The sequence below is a fragment of the Hyperolius riggenbachi genome, chromosome 9, assembly GCF_040937935.1.
Source record: "Hyperolius riggenbachi isolate aHypRig1 chromosome 9, aHypRig1.pri, whole genome shotgun sequence".
Classification (NCBI taxonomy): Eukaryota; Metazoa; Chordata; class Amphibia; order Anura; family Hyperoliidae; genus Hyperolius; species Hyperolius riggenbachi.
Window position 1 is genome coordinate 215,819,197 of NC_090654.1, and position 22,320 is coordinate 215,841,516.

Genomic DNA, 22,320 nt, shown 5'->3' on the forward strand with positions numbered 1-22,320 from the left:
GGCCCATTCACACTTAGAAGCACAAAATGCCAGCAATTTTTGTCTGCGTTTTGCAAGAGTGATTTTTCCGCAATTTCACGCGGAAAAAATCACTGGACAGTGCATCGATTTCTCCGTGATCGCGTTTTGCGCTTCTATAGCACTGAAACGCGATTGCGGGGAAATCGCCTGAAAATGGTGCAGGCTATGCGTTTGTGTTTCACGATTTTGGGCAATTTGCGGCGATTAGCGCAAATCGCCCAAGTAAGAACGGGCCCATAGGGTTTTATTACACTAGCGCTTTCAAAAGCGCTAGCGTTTGAGTGTTTTGCCGAAATCAACGACAAAACGCTCTAGTGTAAATGGGCGAGGCAGCCAATAGGGAGAGCCACACAGCCCGGCTTCTCAGCTGATTTGATGCAACAGAGATTCCAGTGGGTCTTTCACTGTGTCAGAGCAGTGGAAGGTGACATTTTGGGGGGCTTTTCTGCATTCCTTTAGATGTGAAAATCTGTATTCTGGCATGCAGAAGAGCTCCAACTGGTGACTGCAGCACATCTAAAGGGATGTAAGAGATACACTGGAAGGAAAAGCCTGAGTCATACACGCAGCTCCCTGCCTCACCACGGCTAGTAAGTGACACTTACCAAGCAGGGCTTAGTGAATTAGAGGCAGAGGATCAGCAGGATAGCCAGGCAACTGGTATTGCTTAAACGGAAATAAATATGAAAGCCTCCATATTCCCCTCACTACAATTGTACCTTATAGGGACCCTGAGCAGACCCTTTAAATGAAAATGTGCACTTACCTGGGGCTTCCTCCAGCTCTCTGTAGCCCGCAATGTCCCTTGGCATCCTCTCGGTCCCCTCTGTGGTCCCGCTGGTGGCCCCGTTAGCCTGTCGCCTTCGGGAGTAGTCTTGCCCTTGCTGGCCCCTCCGGTTCTCAAAAGACTGAACTGCGCATGCGCAGGAGGCTTATGACAACTCGCTCGTGATCGAGTCGGGTGCGTGGATGGGCCATGCATGTGCAGTCGCCCACAACTTTGCCTAAAGTCGCCAGGCTAACAGGGCCACCAGCAGGACCACGGAGGTGATCCAGGGGACGCCAAGGGACCTCGGGGGCTGGAGGAAGGCTTAAGGGTCTGCTCAGGGTTCCTTTATGGTGGCTTCCTTTGAACAAACATGACTGTCTGACCCTCTGCGTATGGGTATACTATCAATCTTCTATTCTTCTTTTAATGCTGGGTCCACTGCCTCCAAAATTCCCTTTCAGTCTGTGTGGGAGCTGGACAGAGGCGTAGCTAGGGTTTTCAGCGCCCAGGGACAATGTTTTTGCCCCTCCCCCAGACATAATGGGCGTGTACATGCATCAGATTGTGGGCATGGTCATGAGTGGAGACATGTACAAATGCTGTTTAGATAGCCACATGTGCCCCCTTCCCCCATAGATAGACAGATGTGCCCCCCTTTAAATAGCCAGATGTCCCCCTTTAGATAGCCACATGTGCTGTTTATGTAGCTACATGTGCTCTCCTTTTCTGATGCTGTTAACGTTTCTGTACTTCAGGCAGCCAGCAAGTCGGCTCTCGCACACGTGGGGGTGCAGACACATGTTCCCCTTTGCCCACCTATAGCTACGCCTCTGGAGCTGGATTGTGGTGTGGACCTGGACAATGAACAATGGTCACAAGTGTTTGACATTGTCTCTAAAGGTAGACTTCAGGTTACAAATATAGAAGTTTCCCCTCGGCTGCTACATAGGAGCTATTTAGTTCCAGTGAAACTGCACTCAGTTCACCCTAATAATTCTACTATCTAAAAATCCTTATAGTGAACAAAGCTTCCGGGCACCAGTAGCAATTAAGGTGGCTCACCTTTATTCCATCCTCAGTCAGAGGTCAAAAAAACAAGGATGATAAGCCTGACAGCCTGTTCTCGCAGAGTCTACGCTCTGCTTCTTCGGAGGCAAAAGGTTTAAGCTTTGTTCACTATAAGGATATTTGTTCTTGAATTGTTTTTTCTGGAGGCACAGTGCTTTCACCAATTACCCTCAGTGTGGAACCAGTGATCTAGTGCTGGTCCTTTAATCTTGCTTTAACTATATGTAATTCTACTATCTGTTTTAGGGGTTGCCAAAATAATGTCCGAGAGTGTTTTGACTAATAAATCAAACCTTATCTACTCACCTACGTTCTGACCCCAACATTTTCCTTTTGGGATTGATACCTGAGGAGATCCCTCGTGCCAAGCATAAACTGATCCAATTTACGGCTAATGCTGCCAAGGCCTATATAGCTTCTCAAAGGCGCCAGCCCACGCTATCTTTTAGATGTGTCTTGGATGGGATTCAGAAAATTATGCTGAATGAGAAAGTAAAAGTGAACCTGTAACGATTGGCCATGCAGATCGTGGTCGTGACTGGAACCAGACTGGCAGATCCACGATCTCTGCATGGCAATCGTTTTGGTTTAACAAACAGGAAGATCACAATGGAAATACTGACGTCTGCACAACAGAGTAGAATGATAAATGTGTTTTATTTACAATAATGCAAGTGAACAAATGCAGATCACCATACACATACAATATACAATCAAACAACGCGTGGTGCACCACAAATACCAGAACCCTGACTATCTAACTATCTATACAAATATATACAGCAACACACACAATATGAGAGTATATACAATAATACCATATATACAGACACGTCTCAGCAGAATCAGCACACGGAAGAATAGTCGTACAAGCCAAGATCAATAACCAGAGAATACAAGGTACAAGGGCAGAAGACAGAGAATAGTCAGACTAGCAAGGATCAAATACCAGGAGTACAGAATATCAGAGCAGGGTTCAGGAGCACAGGACTGGATGGCCAGAGTCACAACTGCAGCGAGCAGACAAACGGAATGACCTAGCAATGTGCTGCTAGGAAGTCCGGCCTTAAATAAGCAGCACATTGCTCAGGTGACTGGCCAGAATCTCCCACAGTTCCATCTGCTGGTGAGCCGAGGAATTGCCCCGCTCCCAGCAATATGAGAGCCATCTGCTGGTAGACAGCGGAAGTCCACCTCAGTGCTGCCACCAGCAGGATGACACAGGCACAGATCCTCACAGTACCCCCCTCTTTAGGAGCGGGCTCCGAACGCTCCATACGATCTCCAGAGTTAGCCCCACCTGGGTCCCAATAGAAAAATCGAGGCTGGGTGGGCAGGGAGGGAGAGAAATCGAAAAACTTCTGGAACCCATCAGGATCAAGAAGAGCCAGAGCAGACTTGAGATCCGCAGGAACACCGTACTTAGAAGCAACAACTGGAACCGTGGACTTGGAAGCAACAACTGGAACCGTGGACTTGGAAGCAACAACTGGAACCGAGGACTTGGAAGCAACAACTGGAACCGAAGACTTGGAAGCAACAACTGGAACCGAAGACTTGGAAGCAACAACTGGAACCGAAGACTTGGAAGCAACAACTGGAACCGAAGACTTGGAAGCAACAACTGGAACCGAAGACTTGGAAGCAACAACTGGAACCGAAGACTTGGAAGCAACAACTGGAACCGAAGACTTGGAAGCAACAACTGGAACCGAAGACTTGGAAGCAACAACTGGAACCGAAGACTTGGAAGCAACAACTGGAACCGAAGACTTGGAAGCAACAACTGGAACCGAAGACTTGGAAGCAACAACTGGAACCGAAGACTTGGAAGCAACAACTGGAACCGAAGACTTGGAAGCAACAACTGGAACCGAAGACTTGGAAGCAACAACTGGAACCGAAGACTTGGAAGCAACAACTGGAACCGAAGACTTGGAAGCAACAACTGGAACCGAAGACTTGGAAGCAACAACTGGAACCGAAGACTTGGAAGCAACAACTGGAACCGAAGACTTGGAAGCAACAACTGGAACCGAAGACTTGGAAGCAACAACTGGAACCGAAGACTTGGAAGCAACAACTGGAACCACAGACTGGATACCCTCAGAAGCGGCAGCAGACTGGATACCCTCAGAAGCGGCAGCAGACTGGATACCCTCAGAAGCGGCAGCAGACTGGATACCCTCAGAAGCGGCAGCAGACTGGATACCCTCAGAAGCGGCAGCAGACTGGATACCCTCAGAAGCGGCAGCAGACTGGATACCCTCAGAAGCGGCAGCAGACTGGATACCCTCAGAAGCGGCAGCAGACTGGATACCCTCAGAAGCGGCAGCAGACTGGATACCCTCAGAAGCGGCAGCAGACTGGATACCCTCAGAAGCGGCAGCAGACTGGATACCCTCAGAAGCGGCAGCAGACTGGATACCCTCAGAAGCGGCAGCAGACTGGATACCCTCAGAAGCGGCAGCAGACTGGATACCCTCAGAAGCGGCAGCAGACTGGATACCCTCAGAAGCGGCAGCAGACTGGATACCCTCAGAAGCGGCAGCAGACTGGATATCCTCAGAAGCGGCAGCAGACTGGATATCTTCAGGAGCGGCAGCAGACTCACCAACCTTGGAAGCAGCAGCAAAGTCACCAGACTTGGAAGCAACAGCAGAGTCGCCAGACTTGGAAACAACAGCAGAGTCCTGTGACATCTGAGCAGTTAACTGGAAAGCTTCAGGTAGTGCTGCAGGCAGATTAGCAACAGACTGAATAGTCTCGGGCAGGGCAGCAACAGGCTGGATTGTAAACTGGGTGCCCTCAAGTAGTCCAGCAGACCAGGCACTACCAGGAGAAGCAAGAACAGTAGCAGGCCGGGCACCATCAGGAACATCAGTCTGAGCACCATTAGGAGCAGGATCATCAGCAGACTTGGCACCTACAGGAACAGCAGCAACAAGTCTGTGAAGGCTGGGCAGCAGCTTGCATAACCTCAGGCAAAACAGAAGACGGGATAACTTTAGGCAAGTTAACAGGTTGGGATGCTTCAGACAGGACAGCAGGCTCAGTAGTTTCAGACAGGACAGCAGCCTGTGTAACCTCATAGATCTGGACCTTTGGTTGAGCTCTTGGCTGGACCGTTGGCTGAGCTCTTGGCTGGACCGTTGGCTGAGCGCTTGGCTGGACCGTTGGCTGAGCGCTTGGCTGGACCGTTGGCTGAGCGCTTGGCTGGACCGTTGGCTGAGCGCTTGGCTGGACCGTTGGCTGAGCGCTTGGCTGGACCGTTGGCTGAGCGCTTGGCTGGACCGTTGGCTGAGCGCTTGGCTGGACCGTTGGCTGAGCGCTTGGCTGGACCGTTGGCTGAGCGCTTGGCTGGACCGTTGGCTGAGCGCTTGGCTGGACCGTTGGCTGAGATCCCGATACAGTTTGTGCGGACTGGCACTGAAACGGTGTGATCTGAGTCTGTGCGGACTGGGAGCAAAGTTCCGCAGGCAAAGAGCAAAGTTCCGCGGGCTGGATGCAACACTCTGCGGGCTGGATGCAACACTCTGCGGGCTGGATGCAACACTCTGCGGGCTGGATGCAACACTCTGCGGGCTGGATGCAACACTCTGCGGGCCTGGCAGGCTGACCCACTGTCAGCAAACCTAGTCCATGAAAGAGTCCACAAAGAAAGGCGAAGGACTGCTCAGGACAGACTGGAGATTGCTGAGGACACAAATCACCTGGAGTCTGCATGGACATGGTTGAAGTCTGCACGGATCGGGGTGAAGTCTGCACGGTGCTGGATGAAGTTTGTATGGAGCTGCATGGAGTCTGCACCGACTTGGATGGAGTCTGCACCGACTTGGATGGAGTCTGCACCGACTTGGATGGAGTCTGCACCGACTTGGATGGAGTCTGCACCGACTTGGATGGAGTCTGCACCGACTTGGATGGAGTCTGCACCGACTTGGATGGAGTCTGCACCGACTTGGATGGAGTCTGCACCGACTTGGATGGAGTCTGCACCGACTTGGATGGAGTCTGCACCGACTTGGATGGAGTCTGTACCGACTGGAATCAGCTGGAGGCTGCACACGACTGGAATCGGCTGGAGGCTGCACACGACTGGAATCGGCTGGAGGCTGCACACGACTGGAATCGGCTGGAGGCTGCACACGACTGGAATCGGCTGGAGGCTGCACACGACTGGAATCGGCTGGAGGCTGCACACGACTGGAATCGGCTGGAGGCTGCACACGACTGGAATCGGCTGGAGGCTGCACACGACTGGAATCGGCTGGAGGCTGCACACGACTGGAATCGGCTGGAGGCTGCACACGCTGAATGGAGTTGGTAGGAAAGAATCTTTTTCTTTTTGGATGATGACTTGTTTTCTAATGATTTTTGCCAGGACCAAGGTGTGGTTCTGACTGCAGTTTGCAATGGAGTTTGTACAGATAACTGACATGCAGGTTGTGAACTCTGGACATAAGGGTTATCAGAGAGAGGGTGAGATTGAAATTTAGAGGAAAGAATTTCTTGCCAGATGGCAATCAAAGCAGAGGCAGATTCATTCTCACACAAGGCATTAACCATCAGAGATCTTACTCCACAGATACAATTCCTAATAAACTCCTCATTTTGTTGCGAATAGAATGACATAAACTGTTCCCTATCATTCTTCAAATAGCCATAATAAGCATTGATCTCTTCTGCAGTAAAATCAAAACTGACTCGATTGCTGCAATCTCTCCACTCATTTGATTCCTCAATCACATGCATGCATGCATCTGCATCAAATGACAAGATTTCCTCCCAAACTTGGATCAGGGCAGAGGCGGCTTTCTGCGGACACAATTTGTAACCACTCATCCTTTTCACAGCATGCACATATTTCAGCAGACAAGAACTTTCCATTTTAGAATAGTGGTTTACAAAACTTTTCCTATCCTTCTTTAAATGATCAATTAGATAGTTAATATCTGCTGCACAAAAGACAGGCTCTAAACGAGATTGGTTCCTAACTGGCAGAGAATTTATTTGTCTATTAATAGAACTTGACTGAACTACATCAGAAACAGAATCAAGACTGGACTGGATAGTAACAGACAAAGAACCAGTTTGTATTTTATTCTTTGCTGTCACAGAACAAGGTTTGCATTGGGAAATTAACATCTCTTCCCAGGCAGACATTAACAAGGAGGTTTTTTCAAATTTGCATACTCTTAAATCAATCAATGATTGAAGGGATTGGACACAAGCTTGCATAATATTTTTGTCTTTCTTGGAGTAGAACTGAAAGAAAGATTCCCTGTCGTTTTTCAAAATGGACGTCAAAACGGTAACATCAGATGGGCTAAATGGAGGATCAAGAAAATTATCCTTGGATAATTTACTTTTTAGCAACCATTGAAGGACTTGCAGCAAGTCCTGCACCTCTTCTGCAGACAAGATTTTCTGATTAACATAGTTTTGCACTAACTCCAATAACTGCTGAAGCTGCTTTCTGGAGTAAGCTGCAAAATACATGAAGGAATAACTTTTGCTATCCTCAGCGAGCAAGACATAGTAGTACACATCATCAAAACTCCAACTCTTTGTACAGATAGATGAATCTGCAGTATTTCTGTGATCAATATATGGGTAGGCTAGGTCATTCTGTAACGATTGGCCATGCAGATCGTGGTCGTGACTGGAACCAGACTGGCAGATCCACGATCTCTGCATGGCAATCGTTTTGGTTTAACAAACAGGAAGATCACAATGGAAATACTGACGTCTGCACAACAGAGTAGAATGATAAATGTGTTTTATTTACAATAATGCAAGTGAACAAATGCAGATCACCATACACATACAATATACAATCAAACAACGCGTGGTGCACCACAAATACCAGAACCCTGACTATCTAACTATCTATACAAATATATACAGCAACACACACAATATGAGAGTATATACAATAATACCATATATACAGACACGTCTCAGCAGAATCAGCACACGGAAGAATAGTCGTACAAGCCAAGATCAATAACCAGAGAATACAAGGTACAAGGGCAGAAGACAGAGAATAGTCAGACTAGCAAGGATCAAATACCAGGAGTACAGAATATCAGAGCAGGGTTCAGGAGCACAGGACTGGATGGCCAGAGTCACAACTGCAGCGAGCAGACAAACGGAATGACCTAGCAATGTGCTGCTAGGAAGTCCGGCCTTAAATAAGCAGCACATTGCTCAGGTGACTGGCCAGAATCTCCCACAGTTCCATCTGCTGGTGAGCCGAGGAATTGCCCCGCTCCCAGCAATATGAGAGCCATCTGCTGGTAGACAGCGGAAGTCCACCTCAGTGCTGCCACCAGCAGGATGACACAGGCACAGATCCTCACAGAACCTCTCGGACGTAGTCCATCATTTTGACAAGGTGTGGCAGCCACGGCTCCAGAATGTTTCTTCCACAAGGATACGACAGGCTCTGTCACAATTTTAGTCTTCTGCCCTTATGATTTTCATTCAAGAAAGGGATATACTATTCGATTGCTTGATTTGAATATGTTGCCTTTTTTATGATATCAGACTTGTTCTATTCTGCCATGTTTACTATTTTTTGTAAGATTTGACTACAGTTTTATTGTGCAAAAGAATGGTCTAATAATTATGAGTGCACATTCCCTGTAAGAGTTGTACTGCACTTTATCTGTACTTGAAAAAAATCCAATAAAGAATTTTTGAGACTAAATTTTACCATTTTTCGCAAAAGTGGTCCTTAAATGCCAAAAATTCTATTAACCAGAAATCTTATTCCCTCTCCCAGCAGACTAGCAACCATAGTGTATCATTCTAAAATACTGTATATCTGCTAGATGCTTTTAATTTAGAAGTGCTCATCTATGGTGAGGGACAGTTCTAGACATTTTGCTGCCTGAGGCAAATGAGCATGCGCAAGTTTGACAACCCCCCACTCCCCCACCCCTAATTTGGAATGATCGCACAGCAATTCACAATTTACTCTGCTTCATTTAATGTTCTCACATGACATGCTGCAGCTCAACACAATAGCACACTGGCTGACTGTGAATCTGTGAGTCTCGCTTCTCCTCCTACTCTGACTGCATGCTGTGTAAACACAGTACAAAAATGCTGCCCCTGTAATCTCTGCACCTGATGCAAATGTTTCACCTTGCTTCATGAGAGAACCGGCCCTGTCTATGGTCATGTGACCACCACTGAATTCATATAAATCCAAAGGGGCAGATTTATCAAAAGCGCTGCAAAAAAACAGGAGCACAAATAAAACAGATGTGTAGACCAAAGATTCTGGTTTGTGATTTGAACAACTTCTCTCCTTTTGAAACTTTATTACGGTATTTCCCTGTGCTCTGCTTTTGGTAAATCTGTCTCATCATTCCTGCCCCTGGGCCTGTGTTGCACTGCCTTCTGGGAGCAGAGCAATGGACACTAGCGGTGGCCAGCCTACCTCTTCCTTCCTCCTGCGGTGGTCACTGTAGGGGGTTAGATAAAAATGGCGCACATCGCCGAGGTATAAAAATGACGCCGTTTTGAACTGTTATATAAAACAAAACGCTGTCTATCGTTAGGAAAGTTGAAAAAGGTGCTGAAATACAGTAGTGCAAGCAATGATTAGCGGCAAGGAAGTTAAAATATGGCACCCGACAAATAGCGGGCACCATAATTTACCCTTATCGCTTATCGCTGCTTGTACATACTCAGGCAGCGGGGCTTGTGTTAGGCAGCGGGGGTCGGGGGGGGGAAGGAGAGGCAGCAGGACACTGGTGTTAGGTAGCAGGGGGTGGAGGGAGTAGGGTTAGGTGGAAGGAGGATGTGTGCATAGGCATACATTACCTTGTCGCGGCGATCGCTCCTTCACTTTGTCGGTTAGTTTGCTGTAGTCCTGCATCCAGCCAATCACCTTGTCACTTCAGTCCCCGCATGGTGATTGGCTGGCTGCAGGACAACAGCAAACTAACCGAGGAAGTGAAGGAGCGATCGCCAGGACACGGTAATGTATACTAACAATAAATACCGTTTTGAAAATAGCGCACTGTTCCACCGATAAATGTATCATAAAAACCTATTTACCGTTTTAATGTATTGAACATTAATGTATTTACATTAAAACGGTAAATAGCGTTTTATGATACATTTATCGGCGGAATGCAGGGGCGGCGCCAGGGGGGTGCTTTGGGTGCTGAGGCACCCCCTAAAATTCTTCAAGCACCCCTAAAGCACCCGCCAGTGTGAACGGACTTTCAGCGTCTAATAGATGCTGTGTCAGTTCACCGGCAGCATCAGTCCGTAGCTCCGGCAGAGCAGGGCTACAGTAAAATGGCGTCCGAAGCCCTGCTCTGGAGACTTAGAGTCTGCAGTGCAGGGCTTCGGCGCCATTTTCCCATAGCCCTGCTCTCAGCGTGGGAGTTTCAGTTGCTGGTTGCAGAGGATCGTGGGAGCTGCGCGCTGGAAGGATCCCGGGACAGGAGGTCTTCAGCAGACAGCAGGTGAGTAAATGTTTTTTTTTAATTTATTAATAGGTGTATTTTCTGGGCAAGTCTGCCTCATGATTGAAGTGTTTTCTAATCAAGTCTGCCACACAGGATTGAAGTGTTTTCTGATCAAGTCTGCCACATATGATTGAAGTGTTTTCTGATCAAGTCTGCCACATATGATTGAAGTGTTTTCTGATCAAGTCTGCCACATATGATTGAAGTGTTTTCTGATCAAGTCTGCCACATATGATTGAAGTGTTTTCTGATCAAGTCTGCCACATATGATTGAAGTGTTTTCTGATCAAGTCTGCCACATATGATTGAAGTGTTTTCTGATCGAGTCTGCCGACGTGATTGAACGTATTTTCTGGTCAAATCTGCCAACATGGTTGAACGTATTTTCTGGTCAAATCTGCCGACGTGATTGAATGTATTTTCTGGGCAAATCTGCTGACGTGATTGAACGTATTTTCTGGTCCAATCTGCCACATGGTTGAACGTATTTTCTGGTCAAATCTGCTCACATTACGTGTATTTTCTTGAGAAAACCTGCACAATTTTGAGAATTTTCTGGGGAAAGGGTCACCAAAACTTGGGCCCACTATCTTTGCGTTGCACTTTTAAAGTGAACCTGAGGTGAGAATAATATTGAGCAGGGCTGTGGAGTCGGTACAAAAATCTTCAGACTCCAACTCCGACTCCTCGGTTTATGAAACCACTACTCCGACTCCGGGTACCCAAAATGGCTCAGACTCCGACTCCTCGACTCTGACTCCTTAGTCTAATACATAACAGGGCTGTGGATTTTGTACAAATATCATCCGACTCCGACTCCTCAGTTTATGAAATCAACGACTCCAACGCCGACTGCGGGTGCCCAAAATTGCCCCGACTCCTTGACTCCGACTCCACAGCCCTGATATTGAGGCTGCCATATTTATCTCCTTTTAAGCAATACCAGTTTCCTGGCTGCCGTGCTGGTCCTCTGCCTCTAATTCTTTCAACCATAGACTCTGAACAAGCATGCAGCAGGTCAGGGGTTTCTGACAATATTGTCAGAACTGACAAGATTATCTGCATGCTTGTTTCTGGTGTAATTCAGTTCACTACTGCAACCAAATAGATCAGCAGGGCTGCCAGGCAACTAGTATTGTTTAAGGAAATAAATATGGCAGCCTCCATATCACTCTCCCCTCGGGTTCACTTTAAATTACAGTTAGCTCCGCCCTCATCTGGTCATGACGACGCCCATTTCTTGCCATGGCGCAGGTTATAGCAACACCCATTTGTTGCCATGGTGTGCGAGTCATCAGCTACTCCAGAAATTGGTCCAGCACCTGCATAGCACGCCACCCAAAAAATCCTGGAGCCGCCATTTTTACAGTGTATCTCAAATTACCTTTATTTATTCAAACTAAATTTACAGGCATGTGGTTTTAAGAGTCACATACCTTTCTGCCATCTTGTTTTTTTCCTGTCTTCCCCGGTTTCTGCAATCTGGTGGTGATGTAACTTACTGACCACCAGTCGAATACGGATGAGTAGTAAGAGGCAGACCCTTTTTATCATTCCTATTCCATACCTAACCCTTTCCCCTCCCATTCCCCACCCAAACCAACCAGGGCTTTGGAGTCAGAGCAATTTTTTGGTACCTGCAGTCAGAGTCAGTGGTTTCATAATGATGATTTTTTTTACCAACTCCACAGCCCTGGGATGTATTAAGGTGCACATTAATGGTGCAATTTTTTTCACCAAATGCGAGATTTCTATGTGATTTTAATGATCGAATTGTATAGAAAATTTGCTGTTTATGAAGGCAATCGAAAAGGAATGATACTTTGGTTGATTGTTAAATAGGATAAAATCGATCCAAAAGTTGGATTTTATGATCGAATCTGAAGAATCGTTCAGTAAATGTGAACAATCTATAATTACCTTCCGAATGTTTTCAATTATAAAAAGCGCACCGAAAGATCACATTTAGTGAAAAATTGTACTGTTAATGGGCACCTTTAGACTAAGGAGTAGAGGAGTTGGAGCAATTTTGGGTACCTGGAGTCGGTGGTTTCATAAACTGATGAGTCTGATGATTTTTGTATCAACTCTGCAGCCCTGGAACAAACAGCACATTCCAGGGGTGTAGCAATCAATAGTCATAGCAGCCAGAGTAGCTTCTATGGGGCCCTGGAGCAGAGGGGGCCCAGGTGCTACTTGATGTATTCTCTATTAACTTTGTTCCTCCACGCTCTGACTTTGTCTCAGTACTCATGAACTATGTGCGGTGTTGATTGCATGAGAATGTAAATTGCCCATTTAATTCATATCCATAGGGTAAGGGCAGGTGGCATTGCTTAACCATTTACCGGCATCCTGATGTAATGATCTGCTCAGCTGTCTGCATGGGCAGACAGCTGTTTGTCCATTCTTTAGGTCTGAGTGCTACAGGTCTCTGGAAAAGAGACCTGTCTTCGCTTTGCAACTTTCAGAGTTGCTCTGCTGGTGAGGAATTTGCATATACTTGTCATGCAAATTGGTTAGCTGCCTCCTTTGATGGCTTGCAGTATAAATACCTTTTGCTCTCAGAATCCCTTGCTGGTCATAGAGGTTTGTTTCTGCTGAACTCACCTGGAGTGTCAGCCATTGCTATCTTAGTGTAGCTTATTCTTGGGGAGTGCTCCTTGCATTCCTATTTAGTGCAGTCGGTTTGTGTATAATTTGTACTGCCTATTCTGTCTTGTCTGTGCGATTGCACGGTCGCCAGCGGTTGCCGATAGTGAATCGTTCTGTCTGTTGGGATCGCACTCGCCCTAGCGGTAGCAGCGGTGGTTCCTTCTGTACTCTGCCTGGGAGTGTAGGCCAGAGCTGCGGTTCCTACTGGTTACTCCTTCTGTCTTGCGATTGTCTTGTCGCCAGCGGCGGTCGACAGGAAATCGTTCTGTCTGTTGGGATCGCACTCGCCCTAGCGGTAGCGGCGGTGGTTCCTTCTGTACTCTGTCTGGGAGTGTAGGCCAGAGCTGCGGTTGCTACTGGCTACTCCTTCTATCTGTCTTGTCTGGTACTAACGCTTGCTGTAGGCTCGGTGAGGTAACCGCTCCACACGTGTACGCGCCGCTGCAGCCGCCGTTTCTGGCGGAATTCTGTGTTCAGTGATTGGGGAAGAGGACCGAGCTGTCCTCTACCCAATCGCAATGCCTGGAATGAATGGATGTGACCACAATCAGCGGCCACGTCCATTCATAAAACAGGAAATAGTCACAGCTAGTTAAATAGTAAAAAAAAAAAGTGAACACTTCCTATTAACTGGGAAAGTGTTCACTAGCTCCATCTTGTGGCCAAAAAGTAAAAATTACACATACATGAAACACAATATTAATACAATTAATAACTTACACTTCCAAAGGCCCCCCCCCCCCCCCCCCCCCAAGAAAAAAATAGATAAATAGTTGCCTTAATCTATATTTTATGAGGGAAAATTACTTTTACTTATTACTTTTAAAATTACTTTTACTTAATTATGGAACGGACAAAAAAAAAGCCCAGAAAAATAACACCTATATTTCCAAATAATATATTGTCGAATTACATTGTGATAGGGACAGTTTAATATTTGGGACAACTGGGCAAATTAAATGTGTCGGTTTTATCCACAGGAGAACGTTTAATTTTAAAACTATAATGGCCGAGAAATAATAAATGTTTTCCATTATTTTCTAATTTTTCCCGTTAGATGAACGCATTTAGAATAAAAAAAAAATTCTTAGCAAAATGTACTACGCACAGAAAGCCTAATTGGTGGCAAAAAAAAACAGGTATAGATCATTTTCTTGTGATAAGTAGTAATAAAGTTATTAGGGAATAAAAGGGAGGAACACTGACAGGTGAAAATTGCTCTGGTCCGTTAGGGTAAAAACTCTTGGGGGTGAACTGGTTAAGAGTGCCTAGTTCTAAGGGCCCAATGAAAATTTTGCTATGGGGCCCCATGATCTCTATCTATGCCACTGGCACATTCCAACTCTATTCACCTTGCATCCCAGCTTATTGTTTTGCTGGTGTACATAGTCAGAGGACCGTGCATCAGCTCATCCAAGTAATGAGCACTGAGCGCATTATACACCAAATATTTCTTTCTTTTCATAACTCCAACCCTTTGGTTTCATTCCTGGGGTGAAGTCACAGTTATGAATTACATATTAAAACAGTGAGCCACCTAGTTATAGGTTACTGTAACGGGCGGTGGGGATTTCGCTGCGGCAGAGAGCGGCATGGACGCCGTCTCCACGGAGCAGCCGGCGGCGGTCCCCGCCACGCTGTTACAGTCAGGTCCTTCGGCCGCAAACAGGGCACGCATTACGCGTGCGCGCGCCCAGCGGCAGGACCTTTATGCAGCTTGACGGGGAGTCAGCTGACTCCTACTAGTCGTGGGATTGGCTGGGTGGCGCTGTAGATGCGCTCCCAGTATATAAGGAGCTAGTCTGCAGATGCTCCTTGTCTGCTGTCGTGAATACCTCGGTGTAAACGCTCAGACCTTAGCTTAGTCCCTAGCTGTTGATACCAAGGACGTCACACCTCAGTTAGGATTATATTGTATATTTATCTGTGTTTTTGACTCTGGCTTTCCCTGACTACTCTCTTCTCTTGTCGATCTTGTACCTCTGCCTATCTGATTCAAAGTTGCCGACCCTGCTTGTTTACCGATTCTGAATCAGCCTTCTGTTCCTGTACTGTTGCTGTCTCTCTGTTGCCGAACCTCTGCTTGTCTGACCTTTCTGCCTCCAGTGGGACGTCTCCCACTGGTGGGTTATCCCTGAGGCTTGCCTCTCCGAGACGCCTGCCCTAGCAGACGATTACTGCCTGGGGCTGAGATTCCTCTCTGCCTGGTTGAGGATCTCACATACGGGGTTCCCATTCAGAGGTAACCACACCTCTGAAGAATTGCTGTGTGGTGGATATTTCCACGCTCTTGTGAATTAGTACTGTCTTTATTGTCATTTATTATCAGGTGTCCAGAGGTTAGTTATACTTGTATTATTGGTGATTCTGCAGATCATCAATAATCAGGTATATATCTGCATTCTTGGTGATACTGCAGATCATCAATAATTAGATTCTCTCCTATCCTGAAGAGCGGGGGGGGGGGGGGGGGGGGGCTGCTCGGATCTGACCGTGGTAGATGAGGTGCTCTGCTTGCTATAACTGAATTGCTGTTGTTTATCCCCTGCTTATTGCCTGAAGAAATGGGTTGTGCCCGCGAAACACGTTGCATCTTTGGGGTATTTTTAATAAATGTGTATATCTATATATTTACAGTCCTTGGTGTCTGCTTTAACGGAGGCGAGTCCACCACTTCCTCCCAGCAATTTTTTTAAAATTGTATGTACTTTTATCCTTCTGGCGCCTCTGTTCACCTACCAATATACATGGTAGATGGATGGGTTTATGCTGCCAGCGCATAAAAATACATACAGTTGCTGTGCATTTTCATGCCCTTTTCTATATAGTGGGTCCACATGCATGAAAAAATGCATGCAGCAATGCGTTGTAAAAATGCTGTCAAACACATAAATGTAAATTTGCCCAAACACCCTGTTAGTCACTGTGATGTGAGCATGTTTGGGCCAGTGAAAAGCCACACAGTTCAGGTTCATTTATCAGTGACTCATCAGCCTTTGTCATTTATCAGTGACGTGTCAGCCCTTGCAATGGCACTGAAGGATCAGCCAGGTTATACATATACAGTATATTAAACTTATGCTGGGCATACACGGGTTGTTTTTTGTTATCAATCGAGCCATCGGCGGCTCGATTGATAATATCCGACGTGTCCGATGACCCGCCGGATCGATTCTGCGCTCGATAAGCGCAATAGCGAAAAAAGAGCAGAAGATAAGCGCCCGCGGGGACGAGCGGGAATCGATCCAGCGCACGCGCGGGGACGATCGAGGACGCGCGGGAGTCGATCCGCCGGCTAATCGGGCCGCAGAAATGTATCGTGTATGCCCAGCATCACACTCTTGTACCTAACAATAGGTACAAGAGTTTTATAGAGAGAGTTTCATCCCACTTTAACAAGAAATAGGAGAACCAATTAGCCTTTCATTTTGACCCTTCATTTTGTCTTCTAACCTCCATTGAGAAATCAAGCTCATTATTTGCATTTATCCCAAGCCTAGCTGACTCATACTAAAGGTGACTATACATCAGGCGACTTGGCAGCCAATCGACTATCTGATTCCATTATTATAATCAGATGAAAATCTGTGCTACCAAGAGCATGTCCGATCGACGATGCGACCAATTTCGGGCCTAGATTGGTTGCATGTATCGATCGGACATGTTGCAAGATGTAGAACCGACTTGCTCGATCTGGTACGCGGCGGTAACAGCGGCAATATTGGGACCAGTGACAGAACCCCTAGCGCTTTCCCCCTCAACGTAAAATGTTCCCCCCAGTGCCTGGTGCAGTGTACTTCACCTGTCAGTCACTGACTACGGACTCCATCCGCATACACGCGGCCCACGTGGTGTGTGACGTTACATATCTACGTATACGATGGCAACCACGTGCGATGTGTGTATGTGGAAGGAGTACGGAGCCAGCGACGGACAGGTAAAGTATACTGCAACAGGGGGAACATTTTACTTTGGGAGGACAGCAGGGGGGCGGCGAGGCGGCAGACGCGTCATCACAAGGCCAATTCCTGAGAGATTTTATGCTGAAATCGATTGGGAATCAGCCTGTGGTGTATGGACAGACAATAGATCTCTCTCCAATCAGAGTCTGTCTCTTGGTCGATCTGTCCTTACAACTTCTGCATGGGCACCATTATTTTACAGACTATCCCCAACAGGTGAATGCAATTAGCTACTTAGGCCTCATGCATAAGTACGAGGCCCAGCAGGGATTGGGACTCAATCCCTTGGGCAACATTGCAGTGCCGTTACTGTACAGGACATGTCACTAGCCTGCCTGTTCTGTTTCTATGTAGCAGGTGAGATAGCAGCATGTCACGCGGCAGGCGGGGTGAGTGAGGAGAACAATTCTCTTGGGCAACATTGCAGTGCCGTTACTGTACAGGACATGTCACTAGCCTGCCTGTTCTGTTTCTATGTAGCAGGTGAGATAGCAGCATGTCACGCGGCAGGCGGGGTGAGTGAGGAGAACAATTCTCTTGGGCAGCATTTGACCAAAACAATGTGCCAGGCTGATCGCTGGCCCGCTGTACACACAATAGAGCCTCAGCCGAGTTTCATTAGTAAAAATCTTTCCTTGAAACATTCTGCTGCTTCAGTTTTACTTTCATTAATAAAAATCCCCCCTCCCCAAGTTAAGTTTTCATTAAACCGTATACTTCCCTTCTAATCCCTCTTCTGTGCCACTTTGCCGTCAATAACACATACCATATGTAATGCAGACAACCTATTGAAAAAGGGTAATGGTTCACGTCGAGCACAGAGTCTAATCCCGCAACACGTTTTATATCCTGTGATCTGATATTTCCAAGATTAATTTCAAAGAAGGTAATATTGCGCATTTTCTACAACAATAAATCTGTTTTAGAACCAAAACGTCAGCTGCAGCTACGGTTCACTCCGGGTTACGGTGGTGCAGATGTAGAGCGAAGTCATATTTCTGTCAGGCACTGGCTTCCTGGAGTAATTTACAGCAGGTTTCCCTTCAGGCCTTCCACAAAATGTTCAGTCATTCTGCAGTCACTATTGTAATGGTAATTGTGTGATAAGGTGCTCAGAAGAGGAATGAGCTCTATAGAGACACTATGCATAAAACTTAGTAACATCTGGTAAAGCTTGGAAGTTCAGGAAAGGTAGGAAGAAATGCTTGGCACAAAGCTGGAAACAGTGCAGACCAGACACAAGGTTAATACATAGGGCTTGATTCACAAAAGGTTGCTAACTGTTAGCACGGCCGTTTTCGCGCGAATTTTCGCATTGCGTGCGATCGCGAATTTTCGCGCGAAACGATAACGTTTTCGCGCGCTAACGCGAATTTTACCGCGAAATCGATATCTTTTTCGCGCGAAAATTCGCGTTTGCGCGCGAAAAAGTTAAAATTCGTGATCGCGCGCAATGCGAAAATTCGCGCGAAAACGGCCGTGCTAACAGTTAGCACTCTTTTGTGAATCAAGCCCATAGTCTTTCATGAATGGGTGTTTAAAATCTATTTCCACACTTAATTGGTGGAGTTTTATCAGTGAATCTTGGCTTGTTTTCCCTGTTTATGTTATTGATTATTTGAGAAAGATAAGTCTGGTACACAGAGCCGGTTTAATGCCCAGTGGGACCACAGGGAAAAGGTAACCTGGGCCACCCCAGTCAAACTCAGCTCCCAGGGCCCCTCAAACCGACAGCTGCCCCCCTTTCCCCCCCTTTGACTCCTACGTGCTCCCCGGGGCCTCTGCACAACACTAGCATCATCACTGAACTGTCCCGGCAGCTGGCACGCTGCTCCTGTCTTCTTCCTACTGCCTGCCTCTTGTGACTGGCATATGTAATGCGTAACAGTAATGACGTGTTGGTCACAAGAGACAGACAACAGGAAGAAGACAGAAGCACGAAGGAGCGGGACAGTGTGCCGGGACAGGTGACATACCAATGCTGCTATTGTGCAGGGGCCCCTGGGAGGGAACGGTTCAGGGGTAGGCCGGGGGCCCGGCAGTGCTCGGGGGACAGGGGAATTGCCCCTCTTTGCCTTATCTAGATAAGGACCCGCGCTAATTGAGGGCGTAGATTTCAATATACCAACGCCACGCATTCTCACCGCTTTCATCGCTCCCGACGATCTCGCCACTGTCTCATTATTGCAGCTCACTCGCTCTGCCATCTCTATAATGGCAGAGCCCTGTGAGCCGGTCAGGAGCCGATTTCATTGGCTCCTGACCCTGTCTATCAAGGTAAGCAGCTCCCAATGGCTTACAACGATAGGCAGGGTCAGGAGCCAATGAAAGCGGCTCCTGACCGGCTCACAGCAACTCTGCTGTCATAGAGTCGGTAGAGTGAGTGGCTGAGGTTCCCGACATGCGGCGTGGATGGCGATTGCAGCAGGTAAGTGCGGCAATTCGTCGGTATTCCGCCGTATCTTCTACCAGTGTTCTCTGGTCCTTAAGGGGGCAGAGACCGCTGGTACTTAAGTGGTTAATAGAAGCACTGGCCTTCCAATTTTGGACAATTTTATCACTACCACCAGGCACATCACTTCTTGCAGTCATTGTCATAAGACAAGAAATGTTTAGGGAGAGATGCTCCCCGGCACTGTCACTCCAAATTTGGCATAAAGATGAAAATGTTCCCAAAGCCATCCAGATGTTTCTGGGGTTCCGATTTCTGTTCCAAAGCCAAGAAGGCATTCCTGCCTGCATACGGGTTTTATCATTTGCATTTTATGAGCTTGTTTCAGGTTTCATGGTTCACATAAAGGCCAAGTGTGCTGTAATTCCATATGAATTTATAATTCCTCCGGCACAGTTTTATATGTTCATAGTTCGTCATTTCTAACCCATGTGAGTTGAAGCAGTGAAGCAGATTCATCAAAACCAGTGCAAGGAAAATTGGAGCAAAACGGATGCAGAAGTGGAGAAGACTCCAAGATCAAGGATTGGGATTGGAAGCTCTGTGCACATGGGTGGGGCAGAGGCTACTGCACAGAGTATCTTCACCCACCTTGGTATGTCTAACTGGCAATTGGTTCACATTAGGGCGGCTTGGGCTTGCCCCCGTTGCCTTATATGTTTCAAAAATGCCAGCCTTACTCTTAGGGCCCTTCCGCATTTTACCGCAGCCTACTGCTAGGGCAATTAAAGTCTATGGGTTAAATCACATTCATAAAGAATTTCCGCATGCTGAAATGCTGAAAACAGCCGACTTTACCTAACACATAGCAAGATATTCATTCATAAAGGCTCTTTCTGCATGAAAAGCTGACATTACCGAGCAGAGCGATAAATCACCGCCTTGTGCGGTGACTATCGTAACAAATGTAACAAAATGTTAATTCATAAAGATTTACGCAAGCGGTATGAGGACGGGAAATACCGCTCCCTTGGATGTGGCGATAACCATGTTAAGTTAATGGAGACACAGACCTCCCAGGCAGCTGCAATAGAGCGGAACACAGAGAAATGTATCAACTCGGCAGCTTCCTGTGTTTCCGCAAGTCTACCGCCTGCCTACCGCCAGCCTAGTTCGGGGAATCTCCGCACTGCTATCGCAACTGTGCACTTTTTTTATGAATAACCACACAGAAGTGTAAAATACCGGCAGCGGTGTTTTCCCGCACTGATTTGCATTACCGACCACTCTTTTATGAATGATAGCCATTGCCTGCAGTGCGGTGTGCTGCGCCGGAAGAACCCTATGTAACACAAGCACATACCTATGTTACCGTGCGGCTCGTGCAGCGACCGGCGCAGACCAGAAGTCATGTACGTCTATAGCGACAAACTTGTTTTTAAACGGACCGTCGAGCATGCACGGTGCTGTGATCCCCACATGACATAATGGGGTGTGGTTTTGACTGAAGTGAGAAGAATCATCCAGGACAAACTTGTCCTTTGTACATGGCTCTAGAAAGCTAGTCAGAGAATTCAACCAGCTACCTGACCTTGCTTTTTCTCCACCCCAGCCAATACAACCTGATCACACAACCATATCCAGTGTCCATGCTGCTCGCCGAACTGTGAAGAGAAGCAGCACACAAGCACACATTTTTCCTCTGCTTAGACAGCTCCCCTATTAGCAATGCTAAGCTGCCCTTCCCTCTCCCGCTGTGAGTTGCAGGGAAGTACAGGAGAATAATATTAAGACAAGTTCAGCTGCTCACATTAGCTGTTTGTACAAATACATTTACAGCGCCAGGATAAATGGTGATTTCAGGTTTGCTGCCTTCAGGTTCTGTCCTGATGAATATGACCATCCAGGAAGTGTGCTGCAATCCAAACCAGCCTGTATTCCATTCCAGGCTGGCAGCCACATGAAGAGCTTTGCTGCTGATATACTGAACATCTGAATAGAGTTAGAAGCTGCGTTACCGGTTATTGTGAAATCGCTGTGGGATGGATCACACAGATACGTGTCAATATAGGAACAATTAAATGGTGCTTTTATCATTTATTGCTTAAATCAATGCAGCACTTTGAAGTGTCGTTGAACTCTCCATCTAATTATAATGAAATAATTCTGTGTGGTTGATTTACTGAAGGGCTAGATAGATATTAGTGAAAGAGTACTTAAAGCCATATTGAGAGAGCCTGTAATGACAGGCTCTGTCTGACTGATGGAGTATTGAGGGGGTCACGGGGTTAAATACTCACCTGCCGTGACATCTTCCCTTCAGGCAGGTGATCGTTCCGCCTTCCTTTCAGAATTGTTTCTGGTGGGTTTTTTTTCTTCAAAATTATCGCCAAGGCTCTGACAACATGACATGGCCGCTGCCACACTGCTGAGGAAGGGGGCGGAGCATCACCTGTGCCCTGAAGATGTCAAGACATGTACATATTTAGCCCTGCAACACCTCCATCTGATCTCATTCAGACAGAGCCTGTCATTTTAACTTCAAGTAATCTTTAAATCAGGGGTACCCAAACGTTTTCTGTCAAGGGCCAGAACAACATACTTCAGACTGCTGGGGGGCCGGAACATACATAAACTGATGTTGAAAAACATTACATTGAATCTAGGTATTAATTCCCCCCAGTCATGCCCAGAGTACTCTTAGCAGCAGCTATTCAGTCATGCGGCACCCCAATGAACGTTGTTGTGCACCAGACAGTGAAGCATACCCAGGTCACAACCTCCCATTCAGTTGGAGAACAGTGTCAACTTACGCAGAATTGGATTTGAAGCCAGCGAATAACTGCTCACTGGCTTCTAGCATGTGGATGGGTGGTGCGGGCTTTAGTTTGGAGGACCACTGCTTTAAATGCTGTTGTGTCTGTAAAGGATACCTGTCTTTCTCTAGGTCTGAGATAG

The 22,320-nt window shown here is 46.9% G+C and overlaps 1 protein-coding gene across 5 annotated transcripts in view; it reads right to left on the bottom strand.

The window, feature by feature from the left end:
- The window catches only part of SHQ1 (SHQ1, H/ACA ribonucleoprotein assembly factor), a 215,177-nt gene extending 193,446 nt beyond the window's left edge, over positions 1–21,731 (bottom strand). The window contains exon 1 of one of the 5 annotated variants that reach the window (XM_068253995.1): positions 2,169–2,278. In XM_068253995.1, the coding sequence (XP_068110096.1) occupies positions 2,169–2,184 (16 nt within the window). In that variant the 5' untranslated portion in view covers positions 2,185–2,278. Of the gene's footprint in view, positions 1–2,164; positions 2,279–21,662 lie in introns of those variants that run through there. The other 4 variants (XM_068253993.1, XM_068253990.1, XM_068253994.1 and 1 more) reach the window with 4 other exon arrangements.
- Positions 21,732–22,320: the final 589 nt, after the last annotated feature.